We start from the raw sequence: 14915 nt of genomic DNA, 5'->3' as shown, positions 1-14915 counted from the left end.
CATCTCCCTCTCCTTTGGCACAAAAGCCAAAGCTGGAAGCAATACAACTCTACATCTGCCTACAAGGGAAGTATCAAACAATAAGAAACACTTTATTTTAACTTTACAACATATAAATAGACAAATCTGTGCTTTCCGATGGAGCTTTCCTTCCCCCTCTGCTCCGCAGGGTCCTTGTGGCAGTGCCCCAGCCCCTCTGGACTCGGGGAGAAGAGGGGGCTGAGCTGCAGGGCCAGACTGATCCACGCCTACAGATCCCGGCCGTCATCTGCTCAGGTCCCGGCTGGTGCCTCGCCCGCACAGCATCCTTTCCTCTGCAGACAGGCCAGCAAAGAAGGGATGCAGGAGGGCTTCCGAGAACGTGATCCTCCGGGAAGGGTCAAATTCCAACATCCTCCTCATCAGGTCAAAGAGCTGGGCGTGCTCCAGCGAGTCGTGCAGCATGTATGTCTGAAAGGGGAGAGCGGGGGGTACAGAGAGGGACTCAACACCAGGCCCACAATACAGCATCCCTCCACTTCCCTAGCACCCATCCTGCCTCAGCCAGACCAATATCACTGCAAATGTGAGTCTGGGGCTCTGTAAAAACCAGTTACCTAACGGTGGATATTTGGGAAGGGGAGATCCTTCAGGCCTCGTTTTAGTCCATAACCTGGAAGGAGTATGCCCTTCCACCCTCCCCCCGCCACGTGGCCCTGGGACCCCAAGACGGAGCACTCACCAGACCACCAGGGGAGAGAGGACGAAAGAGAGGGTTTAATTGTGGGAGGGGGCTTATATAGCCCTTGGGGACCAATCACAGGTGAGGGGTCACAATCAAGGTAAGGGGTTTACAGCCAATAAGGGAGGGGTTAACAAGGGACCAATGGAAACACCTTGGGACATCTTCCCAGGACACTCTGGCCCGAGAGATAAGGGATTTACAGTGGAGGTATAGGGAAAAACGCAGTGGCTCTGTAAAGAGCCCTCTTAACATGAGTTTAGACAACATTAAAAACTTCTGCTTCATCAGTCCACCTTTGGCAGGACTCCTTCCAAACATCCATTGCTACAGTTACCAAGGGTAGTTCCCATTCCCAAGCCCCAGACCCCGATCTGGGGAAGGGAGCAGCACCTACCCGCAGGGGCTTGCAGTTCTCTTGGACATATCTTCCATCGGACGTGTTCTCATCCCATACCAGGTTGCCATTGTGGAAGTATTTCTGCTTCCTGCAAAGGGAGGGTGATGGTCAGCGAGGCAGGGTATCTCCCCTGGTTACACCCATCCCAGGGAGGACAGAGAATTGTTGTCCCGAGTCCTGAACCACAACCAGGGGCCTGGGCTGAGGTCAGGAAGAGTTTCTTACCGAGTTTTGTGGACCATGTGAGATGGAAGCGGCCCAAGGATTTTTTCCATCATGACGAGATGCTCACGATTCTCATGGGTCTGCAAAGGAACAGAGCAATGGTGGGTTAACTCAGAGCTTGGAGAGCTGATGACAAAAGGTCTGTCACCTATAGAAGTACAGGGGAGGAAGAGACAAGCCTCCATCAGGAATGCTACAGGTCCTATCCACCTCTTCCTCTTTTGATTTTCCCTTTCTTCAGGGAATAGAAATTACCTGAACTCAGAACCCAGGGTGATCTGAACCCTGTCCCTTCCAGCAAGGCTCAAGTCCTCAAACCATCAGTTTTCCTGGGCTCATTTTCACGCTCAGCTTCTGATTTTTAGTGCCTGATCTGCATTTCCCTCCCCTTCACTTAAGTCTGAACCCTTTTGGACATTAGGAATTCTTATGAAACAAGAAGCCTACCTGGAAGAGCGTGAAGCCACGGTAATACTCAAACAGAATGCAGCCAGTGCTCCAGACGTCACATGGCTGTGCCCAGCCCAGCTCTGCAAAGAAAATCAAATTAACTGTGTGCTCTCAACAAACCCCACCAGGTTTCTACCAGCTCCTTGTTGGAGCCACAGAGATTACACCAGGACAGACTTAGAAGAACTGGAGGGCTCCTCATCCTGGGACAACTGTTCCACTCTGCCCCCCTGAGACTCCCCAAAACCCATCAGTTCTCACCCAGAATCACTTCTGGGGGACGGTAGTGCCGGGTAGCCACGATGGTGGTGTGGTGCTCGTGGTCAAAGGTGGCACTCCCAAAGTCTGCCACGCGGATGCTCGTGTTCCGGATGGATTTCTCCTCACAGCTCTGCAAGTAAAACAGAAGTCAGGATCAGGCTTTGAGAGGGACCCTCTGCCCCCATAACTGCACCACTCATCTGAGGGATTGTAAATCTGAGCTCTCTACATCTCAGATCAGTGTAAGGAGAACCACTGAGCACTGCACTCCAGGGACTGGAGCCACTGAGGCAGCCTTAAGGCTTTCAAAAGACATGGGAGAAAGAAGAGGCCTGACTTCCCGTTTGTTCCCACTAGAAAGGCTTTTAAGGTCTGTATGAAGTAGGGAAGATCAAATTTCTGTAGGGAGGGAAAGGCAGGCTATTCCTGATGTATTCATTGTTCCTTTGGACATAACTCACCTTATTCTCATTGTACAGAGTGTCAAAATCCGAGTTGACAAACAAGATGTTTTCTGGCTTGAGGTCAGTGTGAGTCAGCTGGTTGTCATGTAGAACTGCACAGGGGGAAGAGGGCAGAGAGAAAAATGTCTGTAAGAACCAGAGAGAAGCACCCACACTGCTTTGTCCATCCAAGTGCCAAGCCAGCTCCTCCTCAGCTCCCTCCTAGCCCATTTTGGGGAGCAAGGCTGGCCCTGGGTGACTCACATCTTAGGGCATGGCAGAGCTGGTAGGCCATGTGCCGGATCTGAGGGAGAGGGTATGGCTGGAAGTTGTTCTCCTTCAGGAACTCAAATGTGTTCTTGCCCAGAAGCTCAAAGGCAATGCACATGTGGCCGTGGAAGTTGAACCAGTCTGACATCAGGACACACAAGCTGTCAGGGAGAGAGAGAGACATGGATTAACCATCCTTCAGGGATCCACAGAACAGTCCCTGTTCCTGCCCAGTTCAGAAGTGGTTGATGAGCAAAGCTCCAAGCCAGCTGACTCAGGAGCACAGCAACCCAGCAAGTCACCTCCCTGCTTTGCTAAGCCACCTTTTGACACAGCTCCCCAATTCCAGTGGGACAAAGCAACAGAGGAATGAGACCAGTTCCCCCCTTACCACAGGAGGCACATCCTGAGCCCCACTTTCCTTTGGATATCTTGTGGGCAAGGACGTGGTTCTGACTAACCAGGAGTCTTGTAGGAACTTACAATTTGTTCTCCTTGTCCTTCTCTTTGATTTTTTTCAGGACGTTGATTTCGAGCCTGGCAGCTTCTCGGTATTTTCCAACGTTTTTTATGATTTTCAGTGCCACCTGCGATTTGCCTCTATAAGGGAAGAGACAGAAGGATGGAATCAGAGGAAAAACCTGTGTCCACACATCCTCAGCCCACAGGGAGAGGGCATGTCCCAGTTACTCCAGCCATGTTTTCACGTGTCACTTGTCCTAACAAAGCTCTGCCAAAGTGCTGCTTTGGCAATAGTTAATTTGAAGAGAAAGGTTATTGCTTGGTTACACTCCAGAGAGATATTCCTGACACAGCAATCCCCAACGTCACTGCGATTCCAGCAGCCACCTCCCCGCTCCAACTGTGCCAGGGATTCCTGTGGAGGCAGGAAAGCCAGTTGTGGCTCCTACAGCAAGCTGACCCCATGGCTCAGAGCCAGACAAAAGGTCAGAAAGAGACAAGTGTCAAATGTAATCACAGAGGAGGTTAAAAAATATAATAGAGAAGTGCCCTGGCAGATGAAAAGGTCGCTGGGCCCACCTCTCAGCTGGAGCTCACTGCAGCAGAGCAGCCTTCAACAGCTGCAGCCCAGGGGGGTTAGGCTGAATATCAGGAAAAGGTTCTTCCCCCAGAGGCTGGTTGGGCACAGAACAGGCTCCCCAGGGCAGTGGGCACAGCACCAAGGCTGCCAGAGCTCAAAGAGTATTTGGACAACACTCTCAGGGACAGGGTGGGATTGTTGGGGTGTCCTGTGCAGGGCCAGGAGTTGGACTTTGATGATCTGTGTGGGTCCCTTCCAACTCAGGATATTCTAGGATGCTATTCTATGAACTTGTGCCACTGAACAAACCCACCCTGCTTCCCTTAAGACATGAGCCTGCAAATTCAGGGGGCTGAGGTGTGAGCCCTTCCACTTGCTCTAAGAAACAATTTCTCCTGTAGGTGACAATTTCTCCTGTGGCAGGTGACAAGTTTGATGCCATGGAGCCCAGGTGAAAGTGCCATGCTCGTGACCAGCTGGGCTTGATTCACAAGGGACAGATGAGTTACCAGGGAGGGAAAGATGCTCACCTGGCATGGTCCACACACTCCACCACTTTGCCAAAAGTGCCTTCACCAAGGCTGCCGACAATTTCATCTAGGAGAGAAAACAGGGGCGGATGTGAACCTCGGGGGCTTGGAGAGAGCTGAGCTCCTGCAATTTCACAGCAGTAAAACCTCAAAGCAAACAAAAAAAACGTCTCTCACTGCTACACTCTTTAAACTCAAGTGTCTATGATCTGCCTCAGGCAAGTTACTGGTCAGTAAATAAAACGCTAGAGACCCCTCCAGTACAATACGAGAGATCTGGTCTAACACGGGGATAAAAGTAGAGAGGTAAAGTTTTACGAAAGGTGGCTGTACATCGCTCTTGAAGCCAATCGCCGATCCTGCACACCAGGTGACCTTCCTTGTCATCTTCCACGCTCCTGCTGCGCTTACTGCTCTGTTGGCTTCTCTGCACACACCGCCCCCCGAGACGGCATTTTGTGTGGTCATTCAAAGGTGAGGAGGCGACGGTGCGTCGGTGGTTGGATTTTCCAGATCCCAGCATTTCATAAGGCACACAGCATATATAACGATAGGGATATTGCAAGGGACACGTCAAGACACAAACTAACTTCAAAACAGAAAAGTCATCAACAGCTACAGGTATGTAAAGAAAACTCTCTTGTTAGCTACGGCCTCTGGTGCCGCTGCCACCTCTCGGGCAGGGAAATGCCCCCCTCTTCTGGAAAGGGAAGCAGCAGCTGGGAAGCTCCAGTGTGAAGGTGGCTTTGCATGGCACCACCATTCCCCACAGAGGAGCAGCTCCCTCCGCAGCACTGCAGGATGCTGCCAGAGGCACAAGGAGGAGGAGGGCTGTGCCAGAAGAAAGTCATTTCTCCGCTGGCAAGCGTGACGAGCGCTCAGTTTGGACAGGCTGTCCAGTAGAAGCCAGAGTAGCAGTTATCCTTCTGTGTATCCTGCTCTTTGTACCTCGCTTAATCTATCTCCAGCTCCCCAGAGCCATGTCCTGCCCTGGCTGTGAACCAGCCCTTCCCATCCTGACAGAACCAACGACCACATCAATCCTAAATCCATGTGCCCAACTGGCTGCGCACAGACCTGGTGGGGCACACCTGCCTTGGGGTGCCGTTTTAAAAATGGGAGAACTTTAGGAACAGGACAGGTAAATTCATTCCCAGGGAATACTTCAGGCAAGGTCCAAGGTCATATTCACCCCCTGCTACTGCAAGCTTCTACTGGAAAACCAGCCGAACATTCCTGCAAGGAGCCAGGGTCCATGAAACGAGCTGCCCTAATTTCTTATCTTGTTCTAGTCAGCCTTAAAAATAGTTACAATCTCTACAGTCAAAGAAATTAATGGAAACCTCGACATTTCCATGCCTGAGCTTCTAGTGGGCTTCTCTTCTGTGCCCCTTGCTGCCCGAGCTGATCCAAAGTAATGAGCTAAGATCGAAACTTCCCCAAAAAAATCAGCTGAAATGGAGAAGGTAGAGAGGACAGTTGGGAGAGCTCTGGGGCTTCAGAGGACTGCGCTTGCGCCAGCCCAAACCTGCACAGCATCACCACTGTAAGCACCCCACACTGCAGTGTTTCCATCACAGCCTGGCTCTCTCTAAAACTAAAATTAAAAAGTCAACTGGAAAGAAATAAAAAGGATGAGTTCAGGAGTTCCCAGCCATGCAGATTATCCAACTGCTGGGATCAGACTTGGTCATTTAGTTGTGATAACATTTAAAGTGAGAGGTGGGAGCATTCCTCACAGGAGAGGAGCGGTGAAGCGCTCGGTCTCACACCACTTACAGGGTATTCCTGCGACCAGCCTCCCCACCCTGCTCCAAATATTCCCTGGTAATCCTTGGAAGGAATGCTACATTTCAGGGTTGAGTTTGCAAAGAAACTGAAAACCCAGTGGAAACAGCAGAAGGGGACACGTGCATATCCTCAGAAGGTGGGAGCCTCCGAGCACTGACAGGGGTCAGTAACAACTCCAGAGACCTGGGCTGATGGATCCCAGCCAGAAGGGGATCCTGGCACAAAGCCAAACCGAGGAATGCTGCACACCAAACCCACCCTCCCCCCGGAGAAGCAGCGGCCGTAGGCAGAAGCGAAGCTCTGGCCATGGATAAAGCCAAGCAACACGGATGGCTGGGAGCAGGGCTGGCCTGCAGCCAAGGCTCGCCCTCGTCAGCCCGTCACATGGGTGCCATTGGAAGCTCTCCCTGATCCCTTCCCTGGCCGCAAAGAACACGGCTTAGCTCCCTCACGTATTAAGGCTACAGGGGCTGGACTAGTAAAAATCAATAGCTACGAACGCTTCCCGCTTAACACGACACAGATCTGGGACTTTACGTTCCACGGAATGAAAACAAACACAGAAACAGGATTCGAGTTACTCACCCAGAGTGTTCGGAGCTGAAAGGAGGCAAGAACAGTTAAACCCTGACCATTCCTGAGCTCGTTCTGGATGCTACTCACCGAGGAGGTACTGCTACAAGACCTGCTCCTGCGTTTCCGGCAGTGGTGCTGGTATCTCTTCGGACGGTGCTGATCCCTGCCCCTGGATCGCCGCCAGTTCCGCGGGCGCGTCGAGTAATAGTCGTCCCCGAACGACGGGCTCCGCTCTTCGAACCTGTAGGCATCGCTGTCCCGCCGGCACCTCCTGTGGTAAGGCATCCTCTCATGGCTGCAGCACAAACAACAACGCTGTTATCAGCCTGGAAAAGCATGGAAGGCCCAGTCCTGCTGGAACTAAGTCACAGAGTATCCTGAGTTGGAAGGGAGCCACGAGGATCATCGAGTCCAACTCCTGGCCCTGCACAGGAGTCCCACCATGACCCTGAGAGGGTTGTCCAAATGCTCCTCGAGGTCTGTCAGGCTTGAGGCTGTGACCACTGCCCTGGGGAGCCTGTTCAGTGCCCAACCACCCTCTGGAGGAAGAGCCTTTACCTCCTACCCAAGCTCACTCCCCCAGCACAGCTCCCTGCCGTTTCCTCAGATCCTCTCACTTGGTCACCAGAGAGAAGATGTCCTCCTGCTCCCACTCCCTGTGGCAGGAACTTCAAACCCTCTGCTGTGCCTCAAATACTGACCCCTATGGAGGTATGTAAGAGAAAACAGTGTGGCATCCCCATATTTCAAGGAGCTGGGGGAAAACCACCATCAGAGAGTTCTATCTGAGCTGCCTACCTTGTTGTGGACTCCCACCCTACGAAGTGTTCAAGGCCAGGTTGGATGGAACTTGGAGCAACCTGGACTAGTGGAAGGTGTCCCTGCCCATGGCAGGGGGTGGAACTGGATGAGCTTTAAGGTCCCTCCAACCCAAACCATTCTGGGATTCTATGATTCCACCTCACCTAAGCCACCTCTGCCACCACACACAAGTGTTTGTCATCATTCCTCCTCCCTCAGGAAGGTCTCTCATTAGTTCTTAAATAAATGAGAACTAAACCCAGCAGCAGGGCTCTAGTTGTCACCCCAGGGGGGGCTGGAAGTCCCAAAACACTGAGTCCTTGGTGAACACACACACACACACACCAGCTCCACAGATCATTAGAAAGAGCCAGAAAGAAAATTTGCTCTCCATAGTGCAGCCAAGCACCTGCCCTGCTAGCAACAACCTCCCAGCATGTAAGGAAAACCTTTGGACAAGCTCATCTCTGCATCAGAAAGGAATTGAAGTCATCAGACAAAGCTCACCTTTGACATCACACACGAGGTTTTGGGTACCACGTGGGCACATCAATGATGAGAGCAGCCCTTCCTGCTTCTGCCCCCCAAAGCACAACTGCCTTCTCCACCCCAGCTGGTCTAACCAACCAGACCTCACCGCCAGTCTTGCTTCACACCTCATTGAGAAAGAGGCTGTGTTTTAGGTAGAAGATGTTGTAATTCTGAAATCAAAGTAGTGCCCAAAATAATCCTGGGCATGTGCCAGGCCAGGTCAATGCTGTCACCCAGCAGTGGCCTCGCTAACCAAGACCTTCAGCCCAGAAACAGGAATTTTTGCTATTTGCATCTCTCTGCCTTGTCAACAGTCACTGACAGCTTAACAGGACACAGGTTTGAGTGTGGGGGTTCATCTCAGCATGGATCCAGAGTAAAATTCCAGACTCTGCCAAGGCAGCAGTGGCTCTCGGTCATTGCTAAACCACCCAAAACACAAACCATGTGGCTCTGCTCCAACATCGATCTATTCACCAATTCATCATTGGTGAAACTTCACTGTGCACTTTGGACAAACACAGGAAACAGAATAACAACCTGACGGACTCAAAATCAGAGGACACTTGAGGGGCTGAGTCTGAAACTAAGGGATAAGACTGTTTTCACCCAACAAAAGCCTATTTCCATCCAAATCTGTCCCAAATTACCCATCAGATGAAAAAATGGAAAAGTCCATTGCGTGCGCCAGCTGTGTTTCGCAATCTGCTTCCTTCAAGCAAACAAAAGCCAGGCTGAGGAGAGGAATTAACGTAGGGAACATTTAAAGATGAGCTCAGCTCCAGCCTGGCTGCACCTGCCCAGTCCAACCAGTGGAACCACAGCAGCCTCAGTACCAACAGCCTACTCTGGTCACACACTGCAACATGGCTCCTGCCTCTCTTCCAGAACCCTCCTCTCATCAGAGGCCTTATCCCGCTTCCAGCACCTAATTGTCCCTGTGGAAACGCTGAACAAAGAGAGGATCAAAGGTAAAATCCAGAACCAAAGCAAGAGAGGTCAGTTAGTGGTCGGATCCTTTAGCTGGGATCCTTTCTGAGGTGAGGGAGGAGCGTTGTTACTTTAAATTGTTGTTTACTTTAAATCTGATTTTAATCCTGTCAGAAGGAAGTGGGTTGTTGGGAGAAAGGCTTTAAGGCCTCCGCAGCGTGGAAACGTGATTCCAGGGCAGGCTGTTCCCTCGCTAATATTAAAGCCATATCTTTGGGAAGAACTTTAGCGTAGCAGGGAAGACACGCGTGCACACGCACACCCACCCACACAAGTAAACCCTTCGCTTCCATCCCTGGGATTTACAGGTTTAAAGCCGACCTGTAGTCAGGAGATGAATGCCAGCTCGGCAACATCAGCGGGATCAGGACGAGGGTTTACTGGATAACCCACCCAGAAGCGCTCCTACCTCCTGGATCGCGACCGCCGGGAGAGATCCCTGCGGGGAGGGTACCGCAGCCTGCCCTCGTATTCCCTGCTCCGGGACCGCCTCCGCTTCCACCTGTGTCCCAGGTCGCTCTCCTGCTCCGGGGACCGGAACCTCCTGCAGTGATGCATCTGCGGGGACAAGGGGATTCCAGGTCTTACACCCCTCACCCATGGGCGCTGCATGAGGCGGGCTCGGCCCGGGGGACAGCCGGCCCTGACAGAGCCCGCCCGGGGCTCGGTGATGCCTCAGGGCGCTCTGCAGCCGAGGGTCCCGCAGGGAGCGGGGGTTACGGGGCCGTTACCCGGCTGGGCCCGCCCGGGACGGCCCATTCCCCGCCCGCCTCCCCTCGTGTCCCTGCCGTGTCCCCCGGCCCCGCTCCCCCCGCGTGTCCCCGCGGCCTCACCGCCAAACCCCGGCCGCGCTCGGCGGGTGCGGCCCGGCCCGGCCCGGCCCAGTTCCTGCAGCCCCGCAGCGCCACCGCTTCCGCTTCCCGGACCGGGGTTAAACCCGCCCCTCAGGGACGGGGCGGGGCGGGACCGGCCTTGAACCCGCCCCGGAGGGACGGGACGGAGCGGGACAGGCCTTGAACCCGCCCCGGAGGGTTAAACCGGGACTGGAGGCGGTGGGAGGAGGGTGATCCTTCGCAACGCTCTGGCCCCTCATGCCCCACCGTGGCCTCCCTCACTGCAACCATCCTCACCCTCAACACGGCTTCCTTCCCGTGGTCTTCCTCCCTGTAGTCTGACTCACCATGGTCTTCCCCATTGTGGTTTACCCCACTGTGGCCATCCTCATCCTCCCCATGGTCTTCCTCTCCAAGGTCCTCCTCACCATGGCCATCCTCACTACGGCCTCTGTCACCATGGCCTTCCCCATTGCAGCCATCCTCACCCTCACCATGGCTTTCCTTGCCATGACCTTCCTCACCATGGTCTTCCTCACCGTGGGCATCCTCACCATCAGCACGACTTTGTCCTTGTGGTCTGACTCCCTGTGGTCATCAGGGCCAATATCACCTTCACCATGACCTTCCTCTCCATGGCCATCCTCACCTTCCACACAGACTTCTTCCCCAGGGTCTTTGTCCTCACAGTCTGCCTCACCACAGCCTTCCTCACCATAGCCTACCTTCACCACGGCCATCCTCTTCCTCAGCATGGTCTTCTTCCCTGTGGTCTGCCTCACCATGACCTTCCTCATCATGGCTTATCTCACTGCAGGCCTTCCTCACCACTGGGCCTTCCTCACCATGATGATCCCCACAGTGACAACCCTCACCATGGCCTTCCTTGCCATGGTGACCCTCCTCATGGTCTTCATCACCGTGGCCTGTGCACTGCCTCCCCCAGTGGCCTCTGCAGACAAGCTCCTTCCACCAGACGGGGCTGGGAGCTGGGATTGTCCCATGGGTCACAGCCTGGGGGTGAGGACCTGGTGGAAGAGTTTCCATGTCCAATTAGCCCACTTGGAGAGGGGCCTCAGACCTGATAATTCACTAATTAGCACCAGGCAGGGGTTTGCTCTCTCCCCCCCCTCAAGGTGACCTCCCTTCTCACCCTGGCCACTGCTCCAGAGGACGTGGTGGACCACGGACACTGCTGGCCCATGGGTAGGACAGAATTCCAATGACTCCACACATGCAATTATCCCTGACCCCTTTATTTGTTTATCAACCATTTGTTTGGGTCAGCAATTAATTAAAAATGCCAGTAGACACCTTTGTCACCAGGTGATATCAGCATGTCCTCGTGGTTCCTCTCTCAGGTGTGTCCCAGCTCAGGGGGCTGAATGGGAAGGGTGGGCTGGTGATGGTGGCTTGGAAGGGGCAGTAGATGCAACCACTGTGGTGGCCATGGGGCTCTCTCAGCTGGGTGATCTTCCCACCCATCTCCTGCAACGGCCAAGATTCCGTGTGTAGTCACCGAGCTGGTGATGGTGGACAGAACAGAGAAAGGCTCCTCTTCTCTCCCCAGTGTTGAAGCCACCTCAGACAGGCTCAGTCCCCTCCAGAGCCGTTCAGGAAGGGTTTATGCCGACCACCACTCATCTCCAGTCCTGGAGTTGGAGCCCAGACTTATCCCACAGTGATGTGCGGGTGAGACCTCACCTCTCCATGGCTCAGAGATCCCATTTGGCTCACTCCTGTGGGCAAGCCCTGTCTGTGGACTGTGGGCAGGATCAGGGGCTGGGGGTGTTGGGCTGGATCTGGTGCCACTGCGCTGACTCCAGTGGTCCCTGGCTGCACATGTCCCTCCAGTGAAGCAGCCCGGTCCCAGGGGCACGTGGCCCCACCCGCACACAGCCCAGCACGGAGCCACGGGTGTGGAGGCGAGCCTGTGGCAGGAGAGGGGAAATGGGACATGGCTGGTGGCTTTGCATCATCCCAAAAAGAGTGATCCCACCCCAGCAATCTCCTGTGGGCATCAAGAAATGGCTCCTCTGGGGGCTGAGCCCCCCAGGTGCAGGAGCACAGGAGATCCAGGTGACCTTCATAGCCACGGTCACCTCCATCCACCTCACCTGCATGACAATGAACTCCAATGCCAGCTCTTGCTGCTGGATATCCCCAGCAGGGATGTTGAAGAGGAAAGGTTTGTTCCACACGGGGTTGTAGCCGCTGATGGACTTGGTCTCCTTGGTGTCGATGACACAGCCATTGTGGTACAGGTGGATGATGATGTAGTGACCTGGAAACAGAGACAGAGCCATGGAGAGAGGGACCTGCTCTAGTCACATGCCAGGGAGGGAGGCTGGAAGTTCCCCAGCTGTGCCAGGGGGGCTACAGAACCTCTGTGGAACCACGTGAAGAGCACAGACAGCTCCTGAGGTTTCATCTACCCCTCTGGGGTCAGGAGCAGGGACCTCTGAAGTCCTCAGCTCGCATCCCTGCCCACATCCCAGGCTCCAGATGGGCAGGGAGAGCCAGAGATGACAACACCCAGCAGGATAGAAAGCCACATGCTAATTTTTGACCATAAATATTGTAAGCATTTTGGGGCCATATTGGGAATATCTAGATCCTAACAACTACGCTTCCTCTGCTCATTTTCATGGAATCACAGAAGGGTTTGAGTTGGAAGAGACCTTAAAGATCATTTTGTTCCAACCCTCTGCCATGCTTGGAAAAGAGAAGTTCAAGAGGAACTAAGACAATCTGCCATGCAAAAAGAGAAGTCGTTGCCTGTGCCCACCTGGGCAATTCCTCACCTCCTGGTCCATGTCCCGTGTCCTACCTGGCGTGCCTGGCATGCGTGAGAGCCGGCCCAGGTCCTGTGCCTTGCGGACCAGCACCTTGATGCGGCTGGCCAGAGCCTGGTACTGGAGGAGAAGGAAGAGCTGCCCAAGGGATTTGGGCGATGAGGAGAGGACGCTGCAGCTTGTGTCGTGGGCTCTGAGGCACTGGAATGGGAGGAGAGAGCAGGAGACGCCGTGAAACTTTCTCCAGCCTCATCTTCCAACTCAGTGACGCTTGTCCCCCCATCAAGGTCAAGAATGGGCAAAAATGAGTTACGAATGGGCAAAAATGAGTCAAGAAGGAGGATTTGATGCTCACCATCACTGCAAGGATGGTGCCAGCTCTGCATTTACCCCTTCCACCCCAGCACTTCCTGAATCAGAGGTGCAAAGCCCCTGGGCGGAGACACTGACATGGACTTGTACCACAATGGAGCCCACCACAGGGATAACTGGTGACGCCTGAGGAGGCTCTGGCTCTTCCCGTGGAGTTTTGGGGCTCTGAGACCAAGCAGACCTCAGCCAAAACATGAGGACAACCCCCTGCTGGAGACTGCTGCCATCCTGACCTTCCTGAGCTTGGTTTTGGTGCTCGCCAGCTCCCAGGTGTAGCCGGAAGATGCCCAGGGATCCCAAGAAGCCTGGGCGCAGGGGAACAGGACCTCCCCCACAAAAGAGTCCCTGAGGCTACGCGACCTGGCGTAGACAGCGAAGCGCAGGGTGAAGCTGCTCAGCTCCTCTGGGCTGTATGGGCCGAACCGGCACGGCTCCAGGGGGGCAGGGCGGAGGCTCCGGCGGCACACGGCCACGCGCTGGCACACCGGGAGCCGCGGCACCAGGTACACCTTGACGTAGGAGCCCTGGTCGTCCTGCAGCCCCTTGGGCAGGCGGGAGACGCCGAGAATCGTCACGGTGAGAATGGCCTCGGGTGGTGAGTAGGACAAGTCGCAGTGGAGCCGGGGACGCTGCTCAGAGGGCAGTGGGGATCCTGCGACGGGGTGGAGCAGCGGGCTGTCCTTGTTGTGGAGCAGTTTGGCTCCAGAGATGGTGCAGCGGCGCTGCCACGCTCCCGCCAGCTGCGGGAGGAAGGGGAGAGTGGGCAAGGATGCTCTGACACGGAGCGAGCTCCCATGGGATGCTGGTGATGCCAAGGAACCCTCTTTTGCCCGAGCAACCACCACCTCTCCTGCCACCTCCTCATACTGTTGCTGGATGGGCACTGGCACAGTCATGGCAGGCAGAGCAGGTCCCAGCTCCATGGCTGCCCGCTCCCGGCTGGGGTGGGGACTTGGGTGCTGGCGGTGCCACCAGCACATGGCACAACCCAGGAGGATGCTGAGGCAGAGGAGGGACAGTCCTGCACCGAGGAAGATCTGCAGATGCACTGAAGAGAGAGAGAGGGCACCATTAGAAGGATGGATCTCGCCAAGGCTGCACCAACGTGACTCTCCGTGGGTGCTGGAGCACTGGAAGGAACAACAGCTGGGAGTTCACATCCCCTGGGACCCACCTCCCCTCTTTGTAAACTGGGATTGAGCTGGAGCATCCCAAAGCCAGAAGGTGGGAGAGGAGCTGGCGGGGCCACTGCCGTGCTCGGGCAGCCTGACACCAGTCTGAGGCTAAAACAAACCCAGCCTCACCCTGGGAATGATAAGGACCATGGAAAACACAGGAATTATCAGCCCTGCTGCCAGGCTGACGCAGTTTGGGAATGATTAGCACCACGCTTGGTGGGGGGCACAAAGGGCATGAAGGAGAGCAGAGGCACTTGCAAGGGAGGATTTGGGGTGTCCGGGCTGGATTCAGAGTAGCAGTGGACCCTGAGGTGTGAGACACCCAAGCCTGGCCCTGAAAGAGGGGAACCTCCTCCCCCAGCTGTGCCCAGAGGACTGAGATTCTGCGGGCGGTGAGCTGGGCTTTATCCCTCCCAGCAGGGATACCTGTGGGGTTTGTGGCCCCCTGGCAGGGTGGCATCCCTGCACACTGGGCATTTAGGGAGCAGGGAACCAAACTACTGGACATCAGGGCTAAAGTTCCTTAGGAAATGTGCGTTTCAGAGGTGGCATCTGCGTGGTTGCGCTGGGAAAAAACCTCCCTGCGCCCAGAGCTGGCTTCGCCTCCAGCCCTGGAGGGAGGGATTAAGGAGAGCAGGACCTGGACAAAGCTGTGCCGGTGCCTGAGCCGGGTTCCATAAAGGGATGGGGACGTTTGAAGGAGAAA

At 54.7% G+C, this 14915-nt stretch overlaps 2 protein-coding genes across 4 annotated transcripts; both read right to left on the bottom strand.

Moving 5' to 3' along the window:
- Positions 1-71: 71 nt before the first annotated feature.
- CLK3 (CDC like kinase 3) lies at positions 72-9954 on the bottom strand. Of its 3 annotated transcripts, XM_027697996.1 has the most exons (13): positions 9865-9954; positions 9441-9589; positions 6797-7004; positions 4676-4769; positions 4343-4409; positions 3254-3370; positions 2765-2931; positions 2519-2613; positions 2058-2187; positions 1794-1876; positions 1347-1426; positions 1119-1209; positions 72-450 (listed from the first exon to the last, which is right to left on the bottom strand). In XM_027697996.1, the coding sequence occupies exons 2-13, from the start codon at positions 9587-9589 to the stop codon at positions 265-267; spliced, it is 1467 nt and encodes a 488-aa protein (XP_027553797.1). In that variant the 5' UTR covers positions 9865-9954; the 3' UTR covers positions 72-264. The 3 variants fall into 3 exon arrangements, with proteins under 3 accessions (XP_027553797.1, XP_027553796.1, XP_027553798.1); XM_027697995.1 differs by lacking the exon at positions 9865-9954 and having other exon boundaries at positions 9441-9736; XM_027697997.1 differs by lacking the exons at positions 72-450; positions 9865-9954 and adding an exon at positions 505-596 and having other exon boundaries at positions 1059-1209.
- Positions 9955-11497: 1543 nt separating this feature from the next.
- On the bottom strand, positions 11498-14103 carry LOC113974656. The gene is made up of 3 exons (XM_027697987.1): positions 13219-14103; positions 12695-12907; positions 11498-12148 (listed from the first exon to the last, which is right to left on the bottom strand). Exons 1-3 carry the CDS (start codon positions 14009-14011, stop codon positions 11640-11642), a joined length of 1515 nt encoding a protein of 504 aa, XP_027553788.1. The 5' UTR covers positions 14012-14103; the 3' UTR covers positions 11498-11639.
- Positions 14104-14915: the final 812 nt, after the last annotated feature.

Source organism: Neopelma chrysocephalum, unplaced genomic scaffold (genome assembly GCF_003984885.1).
Source record: "Neopelma chrysocephalum unplaced genomic scaffold, ASM398488v2 Primary Assembly neopelma1_124, whole genome shotgun sequence".
NCBI classification, from domain to species: Eukaryota; Metazoa; Chordata; class Aves; order Passeriformes; family Pipridae; genus Neopelma; species Neopelma chrysocephalum.
This window is presented reverse-complemented; position numbering and strand designations above follow the sequence as displayed.

Coding starts and splice junctions, on each gene's coding strand:
- CLK3 (XM_027697995.1), bottom strand. CDS start 9,643: ATGCAGCGCCCATGGGTGAGGGGTGTAAGACCTGGAATCCCCTTGTCC. Junction 1,427..1,793: donor GTGGCTTCACGCTCTTCCAG/GTAGGCTTCTTG, acceptor GTTCCTTTGCAG/ACCCATGAGAATCGTGAGCA. Junction 451..1,118: donor AGAACTGCAAGCCCCTGCGG/GTAGGTGCTGCT, acceptor CTCCCCTTTCAG/ACATACATGCTGCACGACTC.
- LOC113974656 (XM_027697987.1), bottom strand. CDS start 14,011: ATGTGCTGGTGGCACCGCCAGCACCCAAGTCCCCACCCCAGCCGGGAG. Junction 12,908..13,218: donor GGGGTTGTCCTCATGTTTTG/GCTGAGGTCTGC, acceptor TTGGAAGATGAG/GCTGGAGAAAGTTTCACGGC. Junction 12,149..12,694: donor ACGCATGCCAGGCACGCCAG/GTAGGACACGGG, acceptor CTCTGTTTCCAG/GTCACTACATCATCATCCAC.